The sequence below is a fragment of the Siniperca chuatsi genome, linkage group LG11, assembly GCF_020085105.1.
Source record: "Siniperca chuatsi isolate FFG_IHB_CAS linkage group LG11, ASM2008510v1, whole genome shotgun sequence".
NCBI lineage: Eukaryota > Metazoa > Chordata > Actinopteri > Centrarchiformes > Sinipercidae > Siniperca > Siniperca chuatsi.
In genome coordinates this window covers 23888278-23911424 of record NC_058052.1, presented here as the reverse complement: position 1 = coordinate 23911424, position 23147 = coordinate 23888278, and the positions used below count along the sequence as shown (strand labels likewise).

The window sequence follows — 23147 nt, the reverse complement described above, 5'->3', positions numbered from 1 at the left end:
CACCTAAGTGCATGCTGTCAATCTTTCACATCATCATCATGAGCGATCCTCTATTTACTTGCCCCTCTGACCACTGCATCCTATTGGCTCCGTACTCATTGGAGGAACTAATTTACAGTATACATTTGTTGAGTGCTGCCATATTGTTGTTGGTGGGTTTTTTTTTTCTATTTTCTTTTATTAGAAACTTCTTTGAGTAGAAATTAATAAACTCTGAAAAGTGCTCCTCAGACAAATAAAAAGTAATATCTTCAGGAAAGCATTTGCTCAAATCTTCAGAGGTAAACTAATTATTTTGTTTTTTATTTTATTTATTTTATTTGTTTCCTCAATTTCCTGCCAATGTGAGATAGGTGAGAGTACAGTGAGGTACCAGAGAAAAAAAACATGAAAAAAGGACAAATGCTTCCTCCGGCTTTGAAGTGCAGTATCTCTGCATTATTTTTTATTTTTTAACCGTTTGTGTGTTTCTCTTTTTTGTTCTTTGTTGGTGGTAATTTTTATGTAGTCTTGAAAAGAATTGGATAGTGGTGATTGTAACACTGAAGTAGCTGATACCACATTTCATTCTGTAAATATTTTCTCCCTAAATGTTCAGTTTTTGCCATCACTTTCATGCAGCCCAGTTCATTCAACCCACCACCTCCACTCTATATATGGTGCATTTTGGCGTATCTTGTATATGAGTCTGTTCATGTGTTTCTTTGTATGTCCTAGTGTGTGTGTGTGTTTGTAACAAAGTTCAAGAGAGTGTGTCTATGTTTGGCATCTGTATGTATGCATCATGGGATGTGTGTGTGTGTGTGTGTGTCACACAGAGGGAGGTGACACATGAAACGGTTGCCCTCCTGTTCTTTCATCTTCTTCAGTGCATTGGTCTGTCCTGGCAGGGGAGCTGTGGTTACCAGTCCCTGGAAAATAAAGCTGTACGCAGCTACTGGAAGGCAGCGAGAGAGAGACTGAGGGGAGCAGTGAGGAAAGGACATGGTAGAAGAAAGAATAGAACAAACAAATTAGGGATGGATGAAGGTAAAGGGAGGGAGGAGGTTAGGTTTGACAGATGGAATGAGAAGAGAAAGTTAGCAAGTGAATTGCAAGATAGTTTTAGAGAAATGAATGTGAAAGATGCTAAAAGCAGTAAAGGTTTTAGTAAGGAGAACAGACCATTAATTCAGCATGAATTTGAAAATATTTTGGCTCCTAAAAATGGATCATCAGCTGTCATTTGGAGATACTTAAGTTTTCAACCCAAAAACAACAACAAAAAATAAAGATTTTGTGCAAAGTTAGTTACGGTTCTCACACAAAAAGGTAAAGACGTAGTAAATGATGATGATTTGAATACAGAAAATAAAGACATCAGTAAGAGCAAGATTTAGTGATTTTGTTTTTTTAATCTGTGTGTCGGTGTAACTTAAAAAGTGAAAATACACTCACGTGCCAGTTTATTAGGTACACCTAAAACTAACTCAGTCTCATATAACCTCCCTGCAATAAATTCTACTTTAATGAAGGTTGTAACGTTCAAGGTCATTTCGGAGACTGTAGTTTTTGGGGCTGTCGAACTGTGTTTTCACCCAATTTTTATCAATGGGGATAGACTAAATATTGTAAAAGAAATGAGCCATTTTCTCTTTCCCTCCATCTTGCCCAGTGGTTACCATGGTGATAGTCCCTGCAATGTGCACTCACCTCAGCAGCTCTCTGCCGTACAAACAGGACTTAAGGCTTCCTAGTCTGTCCAGATCTCTATCTGTCTCACACATCATATATATACAGTATACTTTATATCTCTTCCCACTCATGTGTTTGTGTGTATATGTTCCTTATCAATGGCTTTGCTCGAGTGTGTGTTTACATGAATGCAAACTAAGTTGTCTCCCCTTTCTCGTCTTTTTAACTTTCTAAGTGTGTCGTTCTGTGTGTGTGTGTGTGTGTGTGTGTGTGTGTGTGTGTGTGTGTGTGTGTACTGTATTTGGTGCTTTTGTTCAATTCAAATGTCTGTAATTTCGTTCAACACTTTTATGTTTTGTTTATGGTTCATTGTATTTTTGATATACGTGAATATACACTGTACTCATTATCCTCTTATTCTCTCTCTCCAGGTACAAACAGTAAGAATGTGGATCTGAAGCTGAAGAAGCTGGTGGAGGTCAGCCCAAGAAGAGTCCCCTCCCCTTCATCTCCATCCTCCACCTCGTCTTCATCATCACCCACTACCTCCTCCACCTCCCCACTCAGCCCTGCAGAAGGATTGGAGGTACGCACATACTCACCTCAAAACATCCCCTGGGTATCTTTATTTTCTTTCTATCTTTTTTCTCTCGACCTCTCTTTCCTTTTATCTCCGTCTCTCTTTGTCTTTTACTGTCGTCCCCCCCTCTCCCCACACCATCAAAGGGTCAGTCCAATCAATCAGCTCCGATTGACCCTGGTTGTCAGCCGGTTGACCCTGAGTACACATCAGTCAGTTGGAGCACTTCATGTAAGACCGTAGTTTATCCCTCTTCTGTCCATATGAGTCCGTCTAAAGCCATAAGACACACACGCTGACATCATAATGCTCTACATAACATGTAGCAGTCCCCCTCTATTGACTATGACCTTTTCAGACAGATGTTGTGTGTGTGGCTAGGTGGGGAAGGGGGGTTGTCGCTGCTGCATGTGCCTATATCTTCTGATGTGAATATTGAATCAACAACAAGTAGTTGGCCATTCTTAACATATGTTTAATTGATTTTGAATGTCAAGTGGAATAAGGTGAGTGTGTGTGTGTGGCTGTCAGTATAAGTGAAACCCTCTGTGCTTAAGGCGACACAGGGTGTCTTTGATCATCGATTCACATAAACACCCTCTTGTGTTCAAAGCCTAAAAGGCTTAGTCCTTTATGGCCAAAGGAGTGCGTATGTGTGCATGTGTTACCACTTAACCCTCACAGAAGTAGAATCACCGTTTGGTTGACACCTGACCCTATCCAAAACACCTCACCCGAAAGTGCGTGCATTCAGTGCCTCGCTCTGCCTGATATTTGATTTTTGATTCCCAACAGTGAAATACAAACTTCTCCTGAGTCAGCGGTCAGCACCTTTGCCATCACAGTATGAATGTGTGTGGGTATGTCTGGGTGAACATGAGTTATTATATGCTCTCAAAATAAAGGCCCTTTATAAATGCATTACATTTAATATTTTTGAACACACTACCTGGCCATCCCAACAGAATTTAATATAATTTCTAAACAATTCTCAAATACAATTCTCGAATAAGTAGAGATTTTGTTACTGGTGTGTTCATTTTGGTCTCTGTTTAGAATAATATCAAAATATTAGCTGATTGAACTACAGTGTCATCTAATCAACAAATTATCACCGTCTTGTTATGAATATGTATGTTTTGCACAGGAGCTAAAAATCATGATTAGCCGTTGCATTTTAGGATTGAAGGCGCAACAGGAAAGATTTGATGTCATGTAGTAATAGTGTAATAGTCATAATATATGTGCAGGTGTTTGATTGGGTTGTTGAACAATACCAACAACTCAAAGATGACTTGATCAGGTGCAGAGATTTCTGGCATTCACAAAGTTCTGTTAAACTATATCTTGTGTAACTTGCTTTGAAATTGAAGATATCATGAAAAGGTAAAAAGGTACTGTTTGCTGTCACAGTAGCCTGAACTACACTTCTTCTACTGTAGACTTTAATTTTAGGTATAACTCTATTGCAGCATCCACACAAGGACTACTTTTTCTCAGAAGTATTTTTAATTTTGTCACTCTTTTGTTATATGCAATATTTAGCCATTATTTGTTCTCAACTGCTTCTCTAATGTACCTCCATTTTGGTGCCATTTATTGTCACCAATAGGATATAAACGTGAAGCTGCGCAAAATGTATTTACTAAACACAAAACTACTAAAACAAATCAGTTATGTCTTCATCAAAGCTTTTTACAATTATTGTGTGCACGTGCAGTTGTAAGAGTTTACTTCTTCTGTCCTTTTAAAAAGGATAAACTGACTTGTCCCAAGAGGATTGAGCGTCCCAAAAGTCCTTCAGGCGGGTGGAACGACCTGCAGGAACATCACACACACACACACTCATTAGTGATTGTGTATATGCGCAGCCTTGGTAGTGCACGATAAGGGCATGCGACGCTCAGCAGACTGCAGCGTTAGTCACGCAGCCCCCTGCATGCACATTCACAGAATCACACACACCAAAAGCACTGACTCACCGCTGCCACAGCGATGATAGCAGCGATAAGAGGGAGAGTGAAAGAAAGAGAGTAAAAAGAAGGGAGGGAGGGGACACCCCAATATCTGCTTGTCCCAGAGTGTAAAAGGGAGACAGAGGGGTAGCCAAGTGGGCAGGTGATCTCTGTGTGTGTGTGTGTGTGTGTGTGTGTGTGTGTGATTGAGAGAGAAAGACATTGTATAGTTAGTTTTTAAGCAGGTGTTGTCTTTGGTCATTATCATATTGGTGTGCCCATGTGTGGTATTCATAGAGGTGTGGTTGTAATTTTTTTTTTATAAAATTTTTTTCACAACAGTTAAACAATAAGTAATAATTGGACTGACAGTCTCAGTGTCCTAATCAGTCTCCCTAGGGATTTACTCTTTTGCTAAATCTACAGTTCCCTGTAGATATTGCAGGGGCTTGCAGTTTTTACCAGTCGATTCACTAAAATGTGGGCGGGGGGTCCTTCTCCTGAAAATATGACAAGGATAGCAACATTAACCCAATAAATCCTTTGACATCCAGTTATCAGTGATTGTTACATTTTTCGTGCAAACATATGAAATATTCATAAAATCAGTCACTTAATGGACTCCTGACCATAGCAACGTATGGGACCGTGAGTACTTTGTTGAGTGTGGGTTGCTGAAATGGGAATAAAACCCAAACAGTGTTTTTGTTGCTCTACCTTTGTGACTTACAGTACACACCCTACACTCCAGATGGTACTTTTGTATTCCTTTAATGAAAGGTGTCTATGTATATGATTTGTCATTTTGAATTAATACAATGCCAGTTACCTGTGAATCATTAGTCACTATTAAAGGAGGATTAAACAATCCTTGTGGTTCTCTGATAAAGGCTTGTTTGCTTAAGCCCATCAGCCTAAGAATTAAAATGGCAAACTGAGGACAGAGAGATTTTTTGTGCTTTTTGAGTTCTGCTATCCCAGTTTAAATCCTGTAACAAGTTAAGTTGAATATCACAATTCCTTAGAAGAGACATTTAAGTGTAAGAAGTGTTTCTTTTTTGCCACCTCTGCCCCAGCAATCTCTGAGAGGCTTGGGCGTAAAACAGTGCGCTGAGAAGCCCGTGGTTGAGGAAATGTAGTGCCAAAGGAAAGGGCTGTCTGACAGGACGGTAATGCGCTGACATTTATAGCGTACAATTAGACTGATATTGATTTATTTTAAAAAAAAATTTAGGTGGAACTTTTTTTGGTGGTTAAAATACGTATTACTGTTGATCCCCATTCACAACAATACAGCAGCTGTCTGCTTCTCCAAACCAGCTGTGCGCAGACCCCCATCTACTGTAGATAATACACTGACCATCGATAAGTACCTCATACAACCCCACTTCAAAAAAACAAAAAAAAACTATCCCTTTCAGGTTTACATGCACACATGCAAACAGTAGCGCTTTCACACAGCCAAGCTCTGGCCTTTAAAATGTTTAATTGGGCATTTTGTATATAGCAACTTGACAGAGGCTGGTAGAAGCTGACAGACTAATTGACAAAACAAAGTGAGAACAGACTAATTGCTGACATTGTTTTAGAAAGTCAATAATCTGAAGCTAAACTAACAACTCCCCATCTATAGCTTGTTCCCCGCCCACACTGTCTCTATTAGCTTTCCTCGCTCTGCACACCCTGCTTGACTATCTCCCTCCGTCTCAAGCAGTGGAACATGTTTACCCTAATTGTCGACTTTATTACACGTTTCGCCATCTTATTAACGTTGCCACAACATCAGTCTTAGCCCAAGTCAGTTTCTTTTCCACTCGGCTTGGCCTATTTGGAGGCCTGGTAATAAAGCATTTCTGCATGCTGTTTTTAATAGTGGGAGAAGCGAGCGTGTAGCTTTTTAACACATGTTCACTTTGAAAACAATAGCGTTTTTTCATTTTGCATAATCTGAATATATTTTCTGGCTCGGGGTTTTGTTGAAAGTCAAGTTAATTGCCTCCTTTTTGTCTCTCTCATGAGTGAGGGGGAGAATGAGTGTGTGTGTGTGTGTGTGTGTGTGTGTGTGTGTGTGTGTTCACGAAAACAAGCAAACCACAAAGTAGCTAACATATCAACATCTACCAGATTCATCTCATGGCCTGTCAGTAGGTGTGTTTGCGTGCACATGTTTGCATGTGGTGTGTGTGTGTGTGTGTTTGTATGTGTGTTTTTGATCACAATAATCACAGAGCAGCTGTGAAATCCTGAACCAGCTGCCTAATAAAAGCCAGAGAGCAGATCTAAGTGGCTGGTAGAGGCTGACAGAATAATACACGAGATGTGTGAGAAGCAGCAGACTAATCGCTGACATTGTTTTTTAAAGTCAATAATTTGAAGTTTAACTAAATACTCAATTTGTGTGTGTAGGTTCACTTATACCTTTTTTTCAACACCCATTGTAGGCATTGAATTCTCTCCGTGTATGTGTTCATCAGTTGCTTTCACACTTCTCTCCATATCCATAAGTTTTACATGTTGAGAAAAAACACATCAGCTGTGGCAGGAGAACTGAAATGTCATGGCAGATTTATTTATGGCACAATTTGTGATTTGACTTCATTATTTGATGGTGTGCTGTGGTTGGTTAAGACTCAGAATATTTACCATTTTCCACACCTAACCATCTTATGTGTTCCAAGGTATTAGCGCAACACCAGAAATACTGTTGCCTCTTCTTCTTGGTCAATATAATTGCAAATAACCACTGTTGAATGCACTCTATTATATTCCTGTGACATATAGCAGCAACAGTAAGCAATACTTGTCCAAGCTGAATGCACATTTTCTCTGCGTTTGACAGAATAACGCTGAGGAGTTGCGAGCAGAGCGGCTGCGCAGAGCGACAGAGAGGTTGCGTAGCCCGGTGGTCTTCAGCAAGGATTCTGCAGTCAGGAAAACACAGCTGAAGTCCTTCAGCCAGTATGTGGAGAGCAGACCAGGTGGGGGACAAGGCAACACAAACACACACACACAATGCATACCGTATTTACCCAGGGAGGTATGTTTGCATGCAGCAACACTTGACACACATACATCCAATTCACACCTGAGAACAGGTATCTAGTAGGACGTGCACAGACATTGGCTCAATTCTAAACAAATGTCATATTGATTCACCTGTTCACTGTCTGCTGTTTAAAACCAGCTTTGTGAAGGCAGTCTTCCTTTGTGTCTGTTTCTTCTAACCAAAGTCAATAATTCAACTCCAATATATCAAGCGTCACATAAAACATACTGTGAAATTTTCCTCAGTTTTTAATACATATTTCAAGATTTCAAGCCAAACATGTAAACCATCTATAACTGCTGAATAAATCACCAATAAATAAAGAACACTGTACATCCATAAAGAAAGTAGGAAAAGTTTTATATGGAAAAAGTGTAGCTACCCCTCAGCTCAAGTCACTGAAAGAACTCAAGGCTGGCACTAAAAATGATGACGTCATTGCTTTTTTAACAGGAGAATATCAGGCTTTTCTCAATAATAGTCACAAGAGTAATAGCAGCAGTTTTAACAACAATAATAAAACTAGTAATACTTCTTGTGATAACAATTCTTCATGTTTTTGGTTTAGAAGAGCACTTCAGCCTCACCAACTCCACTAACCACTTGACACTCTAAGCATGTTGAACAACATTTATATGCTATGATAGATCAATAATACAACTGTAATAAATCTCTCAACTTCTATGTGTGTCTCACTGTGAATGTCTGCACATCATTTCTTTTCCCCCTTCCTGGTCTTCATCCCACCAGAGGTGAAGAGACAGAAGTCTGTTCCTGAGGATCTGAGGAGGGCTGAGGAGGATAGCGGTTCACCGACAGAGCTCGATATTCGCAGACCATTTGAAGAGGAGGTTTGTCATTTTCTTTCTCCTAAATCATACTTCTGTTTGCAGAGGGGTTTCAGTGCATACCTTAAACTTAATCCCACCTGCAACAACTAACAGGAAAAAAATACAAACAGCCTAAAAAGCAAGATATGAGTTAGTACTGTGATAGCTCTGAGTAACAACTCTTGACTCTTGTTTCTGCTCGGCCGTGGTCACCACTTTCCTTTTGGTGTACTTTGCCTGCAGCTTTAGCTTTATGAAGCCTTTGTGGTGAGCTTGGCAAGGTGAAATGGGGGAGTTAGGGATTGGGAGTGAGGTCGGAGGTCGTATCCCTTAATTACTCCTACTTGGCCTTATTTTTTATTTCCTGTTAGCTTTCCTTCTGTCTCTCCTGACCTATCTTAGATAAATTTATCACTGAGCTCTTCTCTATGCTTAAATTTCCCCCCTCCTCTTCACCTTGTCCATCTCTCATCCTCTCACACACACACACTCTCACACTTTCCCTCTCTCTCTACTGTCCTCTCCTCTCCACAGAGACACAAGTATTGATCTAACAGACTGCCATTTTAATTATAACAATGGTAGAAATCAGCTGCTCTGCCATTTAGAGATGTGTGTGTGTGTCTGTGCAAATAAGTTGTGTGCCTACGTGTCTTTCAAGTGTATACACACACTCACACTCTCTTCTCAGCCTGTGTTTGAACTTGTGCATACAAGAGTGTGTCCATAAGAATGCTATTATTTCAGTGAGTGTGTATGCGAGTGTGTGTGCCACTGGAGACCATGGGGTGAATCTCTCTTCGCAAGAAAACGTCTCCTACTCTCGACCCTGCACCCTCCACCCCAGTCCCATGCACGCGTGTGCGCGCGCACACACACACACACACACACGTACACACCCTCCTCCTCCTAGTGCCTGGGCCCCAGGGTTAATGGGTGTTCAACCTTTCCATTATCCCGATCAGCCAAGAATTACCTGCTGAATGATGTTTGCATTAATATAATATATATGGTAATTTCCCTCCTCTTAATTACGGCTGGGCCGAGCGCGGCAAGGGGAGTGGGCTGATCATGTGTAAAATTGATTTGCCAAGGAAAAATATGGTGATAGAGCGAGAGCGCGCAAGGAGGAGGAGGGAGAGGGGAAGAGAGGCTGCTGGGAATCAACACACACAAACACAAATCACACGTGCACAGAGCCACACAGAGGCACACACTCACATGCTGGAAAGAGTACAGGGAAAAGTGCTGGCCTTGGTGGAATGAAAAAAACTTTCTCTCTCTCTCTCTGCTGCTCACTAGTTCTCCTTCCCATTAAGAAAAATGAAGTGCATCAGCAATAAAATGGAGATATTTTTTCGGATGCATCCTCAGTTGTGAATTTGAATAAACATTTTCCTCACTCAGAGGAGTTTCTCTGGAGAATAGCAAGCAGTCAGGAGACAGAGGTGAAGAGGGGTCAGAAATGCAGTGTGTATTAAGTGCATATGGTTATAGAGTGATGTGTGTGTGTGTGTGTGTGTCTAAGTATGTATAGTTGTGGAGTGGCTGGTGTTTGTGTGTATGAGAAGTTGGAAGAAAGACTTATCTAAAATGGCAGTGTATGTATGTGTGGGTAAGGAGAGCTGAATGTAAGGTTTAGTTTATTAGTTTAATAATATATATATATATATATAATTAAAGCTTCTCCTACTGATGTTGATGTCTCTCTAAATCTCTCTCTCTCCCTTAATGTTTTCCTCTACCTCTCTTCATTTAAATATTCAGAACAGGAAACCATTTAATGCGAGTCCGACCCAGAGGTTTTAAATATTTGATTTTAATTTATTTTAAATACATTTTGTGTTTCTAATTAAAGTGCACAGGGACACTAGGTAATTACCAAATTATGTATGTCCACTGTTGAAAAGTTAACAGTTAAGCATGAAAGGCCAAAGCTCAGTGAGTGATGACTACTGCGTCACTCACTGAGCTGCGTCACCATGAATATTAGTATTGATTGTGGATTGAGCATTGGATGTCAACAGTTTGAGATATATAACTGGACATTATACTCCAGTTTAAAGTGCTATTAGGGATGTGAATGAATAATCGATCATCTATTAATCAACATAGTCGGATTATCTGCATCAGTGTAGTGTTTAAACAACCATGATCATCCTTTAATGCAGCACCAGCAGGAGTGGTTTTCTATACAACAGTAACAAAACAGTGAAGGTGATGCTTACCTTTAATGTAGGAGGTTTGAGTCAACGCCTGTAGCCAGCAGCTTTTCATCTAACCTGTTCATTGTGGCTACAGCTTCTTTTACCAATCCTACCTTTGATTATGATCTTTTCATTCACCATATTTCTATCAGCGAGGAGTTCAAATGAACAGATCACACATACGACTAATGCCTAAACACATAGACACTACTATCCGTAAATAAAAACCAGTAATATTTAAGGAGATGCGGCCCATTCACTTGATTTAGCCATTTGCAGGCTACACTACAACCCTTTAAGTTTTGTCCCATCTAATTAATGCTGAATTGTTATGTTTAATCTTTTTCGGTTCTGTTTGACCATTTGTTGTGCAGCGAGTGACAACATTTCGTGCTATTTACTTTGTGATTTGAATAATTTGCATGTGTGCATTTTATTTATGATTCAGATATCTACTTGGGTTGAGCTGTGAAAAGAGCAAGTCATTATTTGGAAAACAACTACTTTGTATTTTATTTGATTTACTTCAATGTGTCTTCATTCACAGTACTCTGATTAGGTATTTAAAGCTCTTTTTGCTATAAAGTGGTTCTGAAGATGTGAGAGGAATTCAGAAATGCCAAACAAAGCTCAGACGAAACAAGAGGCAGCAACAGTTAGTCATTAGCTCTTATTGTGAAACAAAACTCTTCTCTGGCGAAATTCTTTGTTTTGTTTTATATGTGGAAGATTTGTGGACACACTGCACATCTATTCATACATTTTCACTCTCCTCTTCCCTCTGCTTTATATCTTCTCTTTTCATTCTTCTCCTTTCTTTATTTTCTCTCCCTGTTACCTTTTTGCTTCATTCCATCTCTGTATTTCTCTATTCTCCCTCATTCTGTCTCATCTCTCTATCCCTTTTTTCTCTGTCTCTGTTTAATGCTATATCGCACTACTCTTCCTTTTCTCTCATAACCATTCTCTCTCTTTCTCTCTCTCACTCTCTCTCTCTGGTTGACAGAAGGCGTTCAAAGACACCAGTCAGTATGTGGTTGGGGAGCTGTCTGCACTGGAGAGCGAGCAGAGGCACATAGACGCCCGAGCAGCTCGCGTGGAGAAGAGGCTGCGCTATCTCATGGACACAGGTACCCCAAGCCCAATTACACTGGAAAAACTGTTTTGGCAAATTGAGCATACGCACACACATACACATGCATGTACACTCAGGGAGTTTGTGTGTGTGCGTATTTATGTGTGCGTTTGTGTGAGAGAGAATCTTTGAAGCCCCCCCTCTCCCTCCCTCTCGGTTGAATGTTGCACGACGGAGCGCTGGGTGGATATGAAAGGAGGGGATGGGGGTGTGAGGGAGGAGGAGGTGGAGAAGGGAGGGGAAGGGTGGGTGGGGAGGGAGAGAGAGGGGGAGTGTGTCTCGGGGATGGGAGAAGAAGGGAGACCTCTCTGGGCTGGGGTGATAAGGGAGCCCTTCATGGGGGAAACGATAACTGGGTGCGATAGCGGAGCCCCAGCCGAAGTCTCCGCTGCAGCCGTTTGCCAGCCGCGGCCCCAGCCAGCCAGCCTCCACACTATTGAACAGTGCGCTCAGCCATGCACGGCTACACACACATACACCCTCCTTCCCCTAGTACATATCTGGCCTTCATTGATATGCTGTATAAGGAAAGACGGGGGTGAGTTAAAGGGAGGAGAGAGGGAGAGGCAAAGAAATGTTTGTTTGTTTTTTTTTAAAACTTGGAGAAAAAAAAAGAGGCAACACAACATGAGCACTGACACAGTTCACAAATCCACGACAGACACACACAAATGCTTACACACCCGTGCATAAAAAGTGCAGTCTGGTTTGGCGTATGGAGCCAGATTCGGAAGGTTTTTATTTAAGATTTGGCCGGGGGTAAAGCCTTGTTAAGACATGAGACAGTGTGCCGAGCCAAAAGAGGGGCCTTGGCTCCGTTAAGTCCCTAACTGAAATTGGAGAATAGCATCCCATTTGTGATACTAAACCATCCCATTCCTCACCCAAGAATGCTGTTGGTAGGGAAAAAAACATGGTTCCAGAAAGTGTAAATTTTTAATGTTTGCAAATGTTCTGAAAGTGTAGCTACAGTATTTGCTGTAGTAATTTAGTAACAGCTCTCGCGCCTTTTCTGATATGTCAGAGCACACCTTGGTGGATTTAGCCCCCAAAGTCCTAAAAAAGGAACACAGGGAAGGATAGAAGAGGTTTTTAGAAAAGCAAACTGGGGTGGTGGGATTTGCGCTCACCTTCCCCATGCCATTTGGGTCCTGATATCGAGACTATCTCTCCTCTGTGTGTTGTGTTTGCTTTCCTCCTTTTTCGCCTCTCTCCCTGCCTCTGTGCCCTCTTCCCCTGTCAGAGCGCATGCCATTGTGTCAATCTGAAGGGCTGTTTTTCCTTCTTCTTCTTCACCCACTGATAAACCAGCCGCTAGCCAGCAAGACGCCAGGTTATTTACTTCCAAACACCTTCAGCCATAAAGATTTCTCTTTATATAGTTATATAAATATATATATATACCTGCGGTCCCCTCCTGAAAAATATGATTCACTAGAAAAGGAAGAGGGTGACAACAGGGAAGGCGAGGACAAAATAATAAAAGGATATCACGAACAGAAATTCACCTTGGTTGCTTTTCACCCCCTTATAACATCAGTGGGAATGAGAGAAAATGTGGTTTCCACAAGTCAACACATGGACTACTGGGGGGTAGAGTACTATATATATGAGTGATACAGCATGTATGATACTATAAACCTCCTACATTTTTCAAATGCCACATTTGTTCATTGCTGTTTCTAGTTATCATCAACAACAATGAAACATGTACAGTTAGCCTATTAAGTCCTAACATGTTTATGCAGGAAGGCCATGCTTAACTGTGAGGCATCTGCCAATTTTTATGGCTCATTACAAAATAAGAAAAGCATGCACCCTCAAATTGGTGCTGATTCCACACTGGCATTGCGTTGCACACATGATGTCGAGCACCTTGCTCACTTCCTGAAAGTGCATTTCTGTTTCCATATCTCATTTTGCAGCACTTATCCCAGAGACTCATCCAATAGGTTATGGATTGTGCCTTTAGGCCAAGGTCTGGAGGCATCAGAGCGAGATGCGCCAGTGACAGGTGGTAACTAAAGTAACCTTTATCACCTCAGCAACTGAGGTCACCTTTCTATAGGCTGTCATAGATGATAGATATTTTTCTCTGGACCCAGAATGTCCGATTGAAGTTGCGGCTGATTAGCTGTAAGCAAAACATCCGGTATTGATCCATCACATCTGACTGGTGCCTACCACCACAGAAAATGTTTATATTTTTTGCTCTGCCAACCACACTTTTGAAGGCAAGCCAATGTCCAGAGGTCCTTTTAATTTCCCCAATATCTAATTAATATCTAATATCCAAGTGCCTGGTTAAATTTTGGGACTTACAAAGTCACATTGCAATTAAAGTAATTTCACAGAATTTTACTTTCTTCAAATCTTGATCAGCTCTGTCCTTGAATGCCAATAAAAGTTGTGAAACAGTCTCCCTATCATGATGAATTGGCTATAAATCAGCCAGATTAAAGTTCAACAGAGCCAATCACCAATTTGCCATAAAAGCCTGCTGTTGGGTCCTTTTTGGCACAGTTCACAGGCTTATTCATTGCAAGTTATTGGCAGGATAAGTGCACACAACATGTGCATTAGTATGCATGTTGGACAAAACATTTTGTCTCCTACCATTCGCCAATTATTCACCTGTGTGAACTGATACCTGGTTGTGTAATTCTCCAACAGTCTTTATCAACTGCCTCCGCTAGTCTTGTTTCTCTGCCCAAAGTAAACCAGGACTAAAACCTCAATATTATTACCTCTTAATAATGCAATCCCCACGTGCTTAACCACAGGTCCAGCACAAACTGAAGCCCCTTCTCTCTCTGCTTGCCTGTACTGGCATTGACATTGCAAGTTGACTGACAATGAAGGCTTAATTTTAATGACACCCTGCCTCACACATAAGCACACAATTTGGCATCCATTAGCACATGGTTGCAGCCCTAATGTATCCTCTTAGAAACACAAAGATCAACCTCTCACTCATTCTACTGTCATCTTTAATTTTAATCTCTCTTATCCAAATTAACCACGTGTTTATGAAACACCAAACATCTACAACCTTGAGACAGCAGTTGAGTTTTTGAGAGCAGGCCTTTTCTGGAGAAAATCTTGGACAGAAATATAATTTGACACCACTTTCCACTATTTTAATTGAGCTGGAGTCCAGATGTGATTTCAACAAAAGATTAGATAATGAGGAAATCAATCAAAATTTGAGACTTAAAGGGAACGTGGGTCAACACTAAGAAGTAGAGCTGCAATGAAAAAAAGTGGAGAGGAAGTCATAGCTACTATTCATGTGTTGAGAGATTCTTCTTAAAACAGTTTCTACTTGGTTAGCAGTGCTTTTGAATTCTGAAGAATTGTATAAATGTGCTTCATTGACTATTCCCATATTAACAGTTTCACATTTAGCCATCTGTTTAATAATGTGTGTACGTGTAGATTTATACCCACAACTATGTGCAGTTTGTTCATAGACCCAGAGCAGACTTTCTGAGCAGGGTGGATGTCATAGCAGTGCATATGATCATATGATTCAGACCTCTTGAGGTAAGTTTGGGTGAGCTCAGTGTGCAGTGGTGCTGTGGTAGCGCACAGCGCTGCAGGACTGATGGGCAGATGTGAACAGACAGACCGACTGACCCATGACTGATTGTTCATCTCTCTGCTCCACCAGCAGAAAGCCTGGGAAGATCCACTGTGCTCTGCTGCTCCTCAATATTCCCTCCTTTGATATCACATGCTTTTGCTTTGTCATTCCCTCATCCTTTTTCCCCTCTCTTCTCTAAGTAAAGAGTTTGTCGTTCTGCTTATATATGCATGTATAATATAAATATATATTCATAATCTTAATTTTTTTATTTTTCCTGTTTTAAGTAACTTATCCTGTTACTTCCTCAACCCTCTCCACTTCTCTACATCACTTTTTTATTTGCTTCTGTTCTTTTTTATCCCTGCAAATCTTTATTTCTCTCTCCTTTCTCTCACCCCTGCTCTCCCTCCTTTTCCACACATCTCCTCCCCCCCTCTCTCCCCTGGTTTGGGCACAATGCAGCTTTCTGCTGCATTTTCTATTACGCAGCGGCCCTCCCCAGATGAATCCCAAGTAATTGGGGTGGTTAATTTATTTACTCAGAGGCAGTTCACAGCACATTAAATAATAGAGATAATTGAACAAGAATTGTCAAGTGTCTTCTGATATCAGACACATTACAGGAGGGAGTGTGCATAAAACTCCATTTCTATGCCCCCATTGTTTATGGTAATTAAGTACACAGATTTATTCCTTGGTTGCCTTCCAAGCTTATGGCAAGCACCATTGTTGTCTTCTATTAATATGTAATCAGTAAATAGTTTAATTTTCTAATCTGCGGTTGGAGAATTCACTTTCTAACAACTCTTAATTACTGCTGGGCTCTAATGAGTCTCGCCATGCCGACGTAGTCAGCCAATCAGAGGCCAGGCCCGGGCCGGGGGGGAATTTGAATTCCTGCGGCGCCCCCCCTCAACTAATGAACTTGTTATTCTTGCACCACTGGGAGCACTGTCCTTCACACATGCAACATTAGGAGAACGTTCACCTCCTGCAACAGACCAAATATTTAGAAGAGTTTATTGATTATACGAGAAGTGCGTTTCAACAGAAGCTGTGTCTTCATTACATATACAGTATTCATTTTGACTAGAATATTATGATTGTCTTTAAAGTATATTATAAAACTTTTGTGTAAATATCATACAACCTTTATACATAGTGCTCTACGGGAAAAAAATCATTAATATGTGTTCTATTATGTTCACTTTCATCAGAATTAAGACACCATTCATTGTTAGTGTGTTTCTACCGATTCATGTAATGCTTCTGACCTTGGCATTGTTAGTTTTCTGAAGGTATTGTTACACAGAAAAATAGACAGACCTTATTGAAAATTCAGCTTGAGGTATGAAGAAGCATTCAAATGCGTCATGTAGCCTTTGCAGAAAATTCCCTGGCTCCTGTTTGAATATATCTCAACCACCCCCTACCTGGCCCCTGCTCCTATTTACACACACCTCACATTTCAAATAGCTATATAACCTGCAACAATGGACGCAATTATTCAAATAATGGCACTTAGCCGCACCGCAAATCTGCCTCTCACCTACTGCGCATTTGATGAGAGATAAACAAGCAGAGAGAAGAGAGAATGAGTTTTAGCTCTCCCAGATTAACATATGTTTAAAATTTGCACTCGAAGCCGATAAGATTGACACAGGGTTTTTATGGCGCGCGCTCCTTTAATCTGCCTTTATGTCTGCGAATCGACGAGAGGAGAATGGCACAAGGAGGGATCCAGCAAGAGCTTAGTACTTTACACATGCAGCCTATCCCCCTCAGTATCTGAGAAAGGGACAGACCGGACTGTCAATGCCTTCCCGTTGGAAAGGGCTTGACTTTGTGTGATTGCGTGGAGGATTGCAGAATGTGAACGGCTTAAACGTCAACCTGTGGCTCTAAATCCCAGCCATCCAAACTAAGGCCTTCAGGCAAATTTTGATTCATCTAGTTGTATTGTTTTTGTTTCTGTTTTATTTGCCATTAACAGGGATTAAGTGATTTAAGATCACTACTGTACGCACACATGCACACTGAAGAAATATTACTCTCATATTTTGAAATTTGAATCTACAGACGTTTGCTTTTGAATTTCTTTTCCTTCTTTTAAAGCTATATTCCAGGCTGGTAATGTGTTCGCGTTTCACCCAGATCCTCTACTTGTAGTCCTAACACTAATAGCAATGGGGTGCAGGCTTCACCTAGAGTGCGTGTGTTACATTTAGATTTCCTTAGCATCAAGTGAGCTGGCCTCTCACTCTTTTTCCCATGCCTGTCGTCTAATCCAGCATTGTGGCAGCTTCAGCTTATAGTTTGACTAAAGATTTAAGCTGGGCTACGTGAGTGGCATAGGGACTCACATGCACACACACACTCACATATACGCATGCACATCAAGCCCTGCCTTGTCTTGTTGCGGCAACACAAACAGCGTGTGCAGCTTTAAGTATATTATCAGGGCTGGTTCTTTTACAAACGTATTGCTGAAGAAGCTTAACATTAATTATTGTAACTTTGGGCAGATTACATCCGTGCACGCCTTGTAAGAGCAGGCAGACTCATCTTGACCTCCTATACGAGAGCTTAAAGACACAAGAATGGCATTTTACCAACATTAATGGGATAACCAGTCTAATCTTTCAGGACTGACAGAAGAAAAAGTGTTTGGACTATAATACTCTCCCCAGATCACAGACTGAAAGATGGAGGGAGAAAGGTTTTGGTGTTGGCTTTAATCAGTGTACGCTTTGTTTTTCAGGTGCTACATTGTACAACTCCCCGTTTCCTCTGTTGTGTTTTGTTGGTGTAAAAAAAATGTTCTCCAGTAAACTTTTGAAAACAAATCAAGTAACATTAAGCTTCAAATACGGCTCTCCTCCTGAATCTTCCAATAAAGGTAGACTTGAAAATAAACACAGGCTATGCCGAGGGCTTGTCCGGTGTGTGAATTGTGATTGAAATTGTTGAGCAGAGAGATTGTGACTCTGGCTTATCCATAATCACAGACCCAATTTGTAAGCTAAGCTCATGGCAACTGAGATAGACACAGCCAAGAGAAGATGCCTTCCTTTTTGAAGCCTTTGGTCATTTTCTTGTTGTTGTTGTTGTCAGGGTTACGAAAAGAGCACTCACTTTCAATCGAATGGTTTTGTATCAGACCCCAGTGGAATGTGTTTGTGGTCATCTTGAATTCACTTCAGGAGCAAATGCACCGTTCTTCCCTATGGGGAAGAAAAGAAATCTAGGGATCACTCCTTTAAAACCCATTGCCTTTTTCTTGCCTTTGAGGGGACAAAACAAAGGATTTGAGGTTTTTGTTTTGTGTGAAAATGTGTGTGTGACTTCAAGGTTCAACTGGGTCAGAACACAGATTAACACCCCCACACACACACATACACTATATACACTCCCATTCCCACTCATGTCCTTAATCTCCTCGGCCATTTGAATGTTTGAGCAGCAAAACAATTTAATTAGTCAACTTGCAAGGACTCTGCACAAGCAACCAATGGCGAGCCCCCCCCCCGTCCAGCACAGTGACACCACCCTCTTTCCCAGATGTGCACTGCTTCTTTTTTTTTTTTCCTCTCCCCTTCTTTTCTCCAGCTCAGTGTCAGCCTTTCATACATTCTTTAACAGTGGGGATGAAAGGGGGATTTTTAGGAAGATTAGGGAACGGGATCCTCTAGGCATTGTCTGAGAATCTTCAGATAAAACGAGCTGGGTGTATGGAGTCAACTGGAGGGAGAGAGGGAGGGATGGAGTTTGTTGGGATGGAGCGGAAGGGGGTGTAGCTACTCAGCACGTCCCAGAGATGCACAAGTTATATTTGTTTGTAAACTAGAGCAGGAATTATTACGGGCTACTACTCATTTTCCTTTATTTTTGTCCCATATATTTCTGTCTTTCTTTCACTTTCTCCCTGATGATTTTGACACTGCTTTTATTTTTAGTTACTCTTAATGTTTTTCTAAATCAGTTAAAGTTGTACTGACTGTGCCAGACACTCCTCCCTTCCTCAGCCTGCCAGTGATAGGGCCGATTAACATTTTCAGCAGAGGGGTGAGTAAGAGGAGGTGGGGGGGGGCGACAATGGCCGCTTATGATAATCTGCTCTTTATTGGAGCATCCTGCCAATGCTTTCATCAGCCGCCTCTCTGCCTGAGACCCCATGCAGCAGCCAGTCCAACAAAACATGCTGCAAGCTGCCAAACACATCGTCACAGACACACACATACAAACACAGAATATACACAAGCACTGAATACACAAGTTACACATTACAAAAACACTGAATATGTTCATACACACACCCATAGAGGGCATGTACTGCACACTCAGCTACACACACTCTTAAGCAGCACAGTGATGCACACAATCAAATAAACCACAGCCACAGTGTTTTATTTTTGTTTGATTGTCTTGTTTTTGTGCTGTAGCTGAAAACCGTCTTTCATTTTAATTCATCAAGAGGGTTAATTTATTGGTTTGAAGTGAAGCTGTCACATTTTAATCCTCCTATTTTGCTGCTTATATTTTCTTGTTTGTTGGTTAATGTAAACTCTATCTTTCTTCCATCTCTTAGGAGTTAAAATGAAAAAGAAAAATATTCGTACGTAGCTCAGATTCACTAGAGATATTTCTTTTTTTTGTTGTTTTTTCTTTTTTATGTGGTTAATTATTATTTAGTTAACAAACTGTGGCCCAACGATATAATTGCATTTCAACTTTGCAGTCAATTAATCAAGGCTTTCTTATGGTAACGGATGTGGTGGCACTCGACAATGCAGGTTAATGACAGAGGTTTGGCCAGTAATTACACCATTCACTTGCTAACACAGCTGCTCGCCATGCTACCGTTGTCGTCACCCCCCCATACACACTCCTCCCCATTTCCCATTGTAATGAGCACTCCAGGCTACAAATACCAACAGCTGTCTTTCCCAATACATTTCCATTTAAATATCTATTTAAACACAGCAATTTTGCATTTGTGTATTGAATCAAAGCTTGAGCCAGTGGCAGTAACAGCCTGGTGTTGGTGTCAGTTGTAATGTAACGCTGTGGGGGGATTTATTTGACACATTTACAAACACATTAGGGACAATGTAAATTAGGGAGTATATTAAACAAGCCAAAGACTCCATTCTTCTTTACCTTTAAAGATTTGAACACTGCAGAATGTTTTTTACCAAAATATATATTTTTTTATTGATATAGTAAAGAGAGAGGACTGAGCTGTTGCCCTTAAGCAAAGAAGGAGAGACAGACAGGGAGTAAAGATGAAGAAGGAAAGGATGCAATGATTGTATAACAGAGAGAGACGAGGAAAGAAACTGCTGAATCGCAGCACAGACATGTAAGAAGGATGACTAATTTTGTTAGCAGAGCCATTACTGGTCCACAGATTAATTCATCAGGTAAATTCATCGTTCATTTCCCCTCTGCCTCTTGTCACAGGGCGTGTAATATGACACCCCTCAAATTTGTTCAAACATCTACCCCAGGGGGGGTCGAGCTCTCCCCTCCACACACACACACACACACACACACCCTCCTCCTTCTCTTTGCTAATGGAGCAGGCGGAGCCATTTATGCTAAAAAGATTGCAGCTGTCTGTCAGCAGTTTGGGGGGTTATCACCGCTCTCTCACTCACATACTCACACTTTTTCATTCAGAAATTTCTCTACCCCTTTCTCTCTAACTCCTTTACAAATAAATATAACTGCCTTAAAAGTGCCGTGACCTGTGTGTGGGCCTGTGTGTTTAAAAAAATCTCATTTATAAACCGTTGTAAACTAAGGCTTAGTATCGTTTTGAGGGGTTTTTTATATTAGTGCTGACACAATACCTGAGTTTCTGTACCAATGCCAAAGAAATATAAACTGATTTTTCTACAAAAGCCTTTTTTCATTTAACAAAGTAAACCAGAGTTCTCAAATGTTAAACGTTGTCTAAACAGAAGAAGCCATACAAGATGTATGCCTACTTAGAATAAGCTAAAATCAACATTGTGATTTAAATCGTGAAATATCTTATTAAAGAATAAGTTAACAAGACTAGGAATCTGACTAGACATTTGATGCCTGCTCTCGGTACTTGACAGTTTTCAGTAAATATTGGTCTTTACCAAAAAAAAGTATTGCGATTTGATAAAGCATGTTAAATTTGACTCTCGCCTGCATCAGAAACCCTATAGGTGTATGCTGATGTTTGTTAAACTGTCCCAATTAACACCATCTACAGGTACTGAGGTTTACACTAGCACTAAATCAACTCATGTTTCTCCGCCCCACTAAGCTCCCCAAATGGTTCACACCTCAGTGTGTGTGTAAACACATACTCAGGGAGCTAAACCACCTGGCTTAACCTTAGCTTAGCCTCACAGAGCCCCGGCTTATCTGCACATTTCAACAGTGATTCCATAACACTGCTTTTAGCTCTGTAGCTGCATGTGGCAGTAAGGAAGATCTTAGTGTTTAGCTTGTTTTTTATAGATATTAGTTGATAGTAGAAGACACAATCTGGAAATAAAGAAAGGCAAAATGTTTTCTTTTTAAGACAGACTTTTTTCTCTCTTTGTCTATACCAGATGCTTGCTTTCGGGTTAGAACTGGGCTAGTATGTGACATTTTCTTTAATGTGCTGACTTTCTTTGCTTGTTTGTCTGAATTAATTACAGTATGTCCAGGGCTGATTTTTTTTTTCTCAGTTCATTGATTGTAGCTATTCTCAGTTTAATTGCGTGGTATTAACACTCTTTTTATTGATAACGGTGATGAGATTAAATTTAGGTCAGTAAGAGATTCACAATGTCGATACCTCTGTAAATTCAGTGTATCGTCCAGCCCTGTTTCAGGTTGTTTTATTTCAAGTAGTTTTATACATTTCATTTGACTTATGGTGCATGAAAATATCAAGAAACAAGTCATGTTGTTTTTCCTGGTCTGTATGTACGACTGCATTCACTATTGTAGTACTAATTCAAACAGTTATAAATAAATGCGATATATTTTTGTTGAGTTTGGCTAAATTAATCAGAGCAAGTAAAATGTATTGTGTTGCAGCTTTTCAGAATCAGAAATACTTTATTGATCCCCGAGGGGAAACTCTTTGTTACAGCAGCTCGCCTTTACGTCAGTGCACACAGGAGAAAGTACTAGCAAAAAATATAATACAATACACTATAAAAACAGGTCAGAAAATAAATTAAGTACCAGGTGGGTATAAGATAAAATAAGTGTGAAGTACCAAACTTTTAACTTCTGTAAAGACTTGTCTTGTTTTTGCAGCAATCAAAACAAACGAGGTTACACATTTCAGCCCAGTCTTTAAGATATTTAACGTTCTGAGCAGAATCCAGCTAGATGGCATTGTAGGACTCCCTCTTCATGTGTCTCCTACTAGCTGTACTGATTATGTAAAAAAAAAAAAAAAATACTCCCCCCAGCCTGGCCACACTCAAGCAGAGCAGTCAGAAGAGAAAACGAACCCAGGGCCTAACAAATACATGAAGGTTTGGTTTAACTAAATCCCACAGATAATGGCTACTGTGTCAAAGACTAAAGATTGCGGGAGGGGTGGTGGCGGTAGTGGTGGATGGAGGGGGGGATTACTCTGTCGTTTTGCATCAGTTGCTTTCTGCTGGGTGGCCCTGCTTGTCAAAAAAAAGAAGGGAGAGACGGAGGGAAAGAGAGAAGGAGAGAAAAGCATTTAACGCGGCACATTGAGAAGAAGAGGGCTCTTAATGCCATCAAAGCAAGGGGAGAAATCAGCCATTAATTTATTCTGGCCCTCACATACACACACGCACACACACATGCACACAGGCAGCCACACACATGAACACACGCACACGAACCACGTACACCCCTTCTGTTGTTTCCTCCAATTGTTGATAATTTCAGTAACATCTGGTCCACGCCAGCCTTGGAAACCCAGCAGGACCAAGGTTGACAAAATGTTACTACTGATCCCCTTTCCTCTGTGTGTGTGTGTGTGTGTGTGTGTGTGTGCGTGTGTGCGTGCGCACACCTTTTAAATGATTTGTGTGTGGATTGAATTATAGCCCTGACGTGAGGAGAAATTTTTCACCCTTAGATTCAGGAGGAGGGGCAGATGACTGGG

At 40.8% G+C, this 23147-nt stretch overlaps 1 protein-coding gene across 7 annotated transcripts in view; it reads left to right on the top strand.

Annotated features, from left to right (window-relative positions):
• Nucleotides 1–23147, top strand: part of LOC122884166 (N-acetyllactosaminide beta-1,3-N-acetylglucosaminyltransferase 2-like) — a 200026-nt gene that overhangs the window by 152512 nt on the left and 24367 nt on the right. For 6 of the 7 annotated variants that reach the window (XM_044213627.1, XM_044213625.1, XM_044213630.1 and 3 more), the window contains 4 exons: nucleotides 2106–2260; nucleotides 7049–7187; nucleotides 8006–8106; nucleotides 11299–11422. In XM_044213627.1, the coding sequence (XP_044069562.1) occupies nucleotides 2106–2260; nucleotides 7049–7187; nucleotides 8006–8106; nucleotides 11299–11422 (519 nt within the window). The remainder of the gene's footprint in view (nucleotides 1–2105; nucleotides 2261–7048; nucleotides 7188–8005; nucleotides 8107–11298; nucleotides 11423–23147) is intronic. The other variant, XM_044213628.1, reaches the window with a different exon arrangement.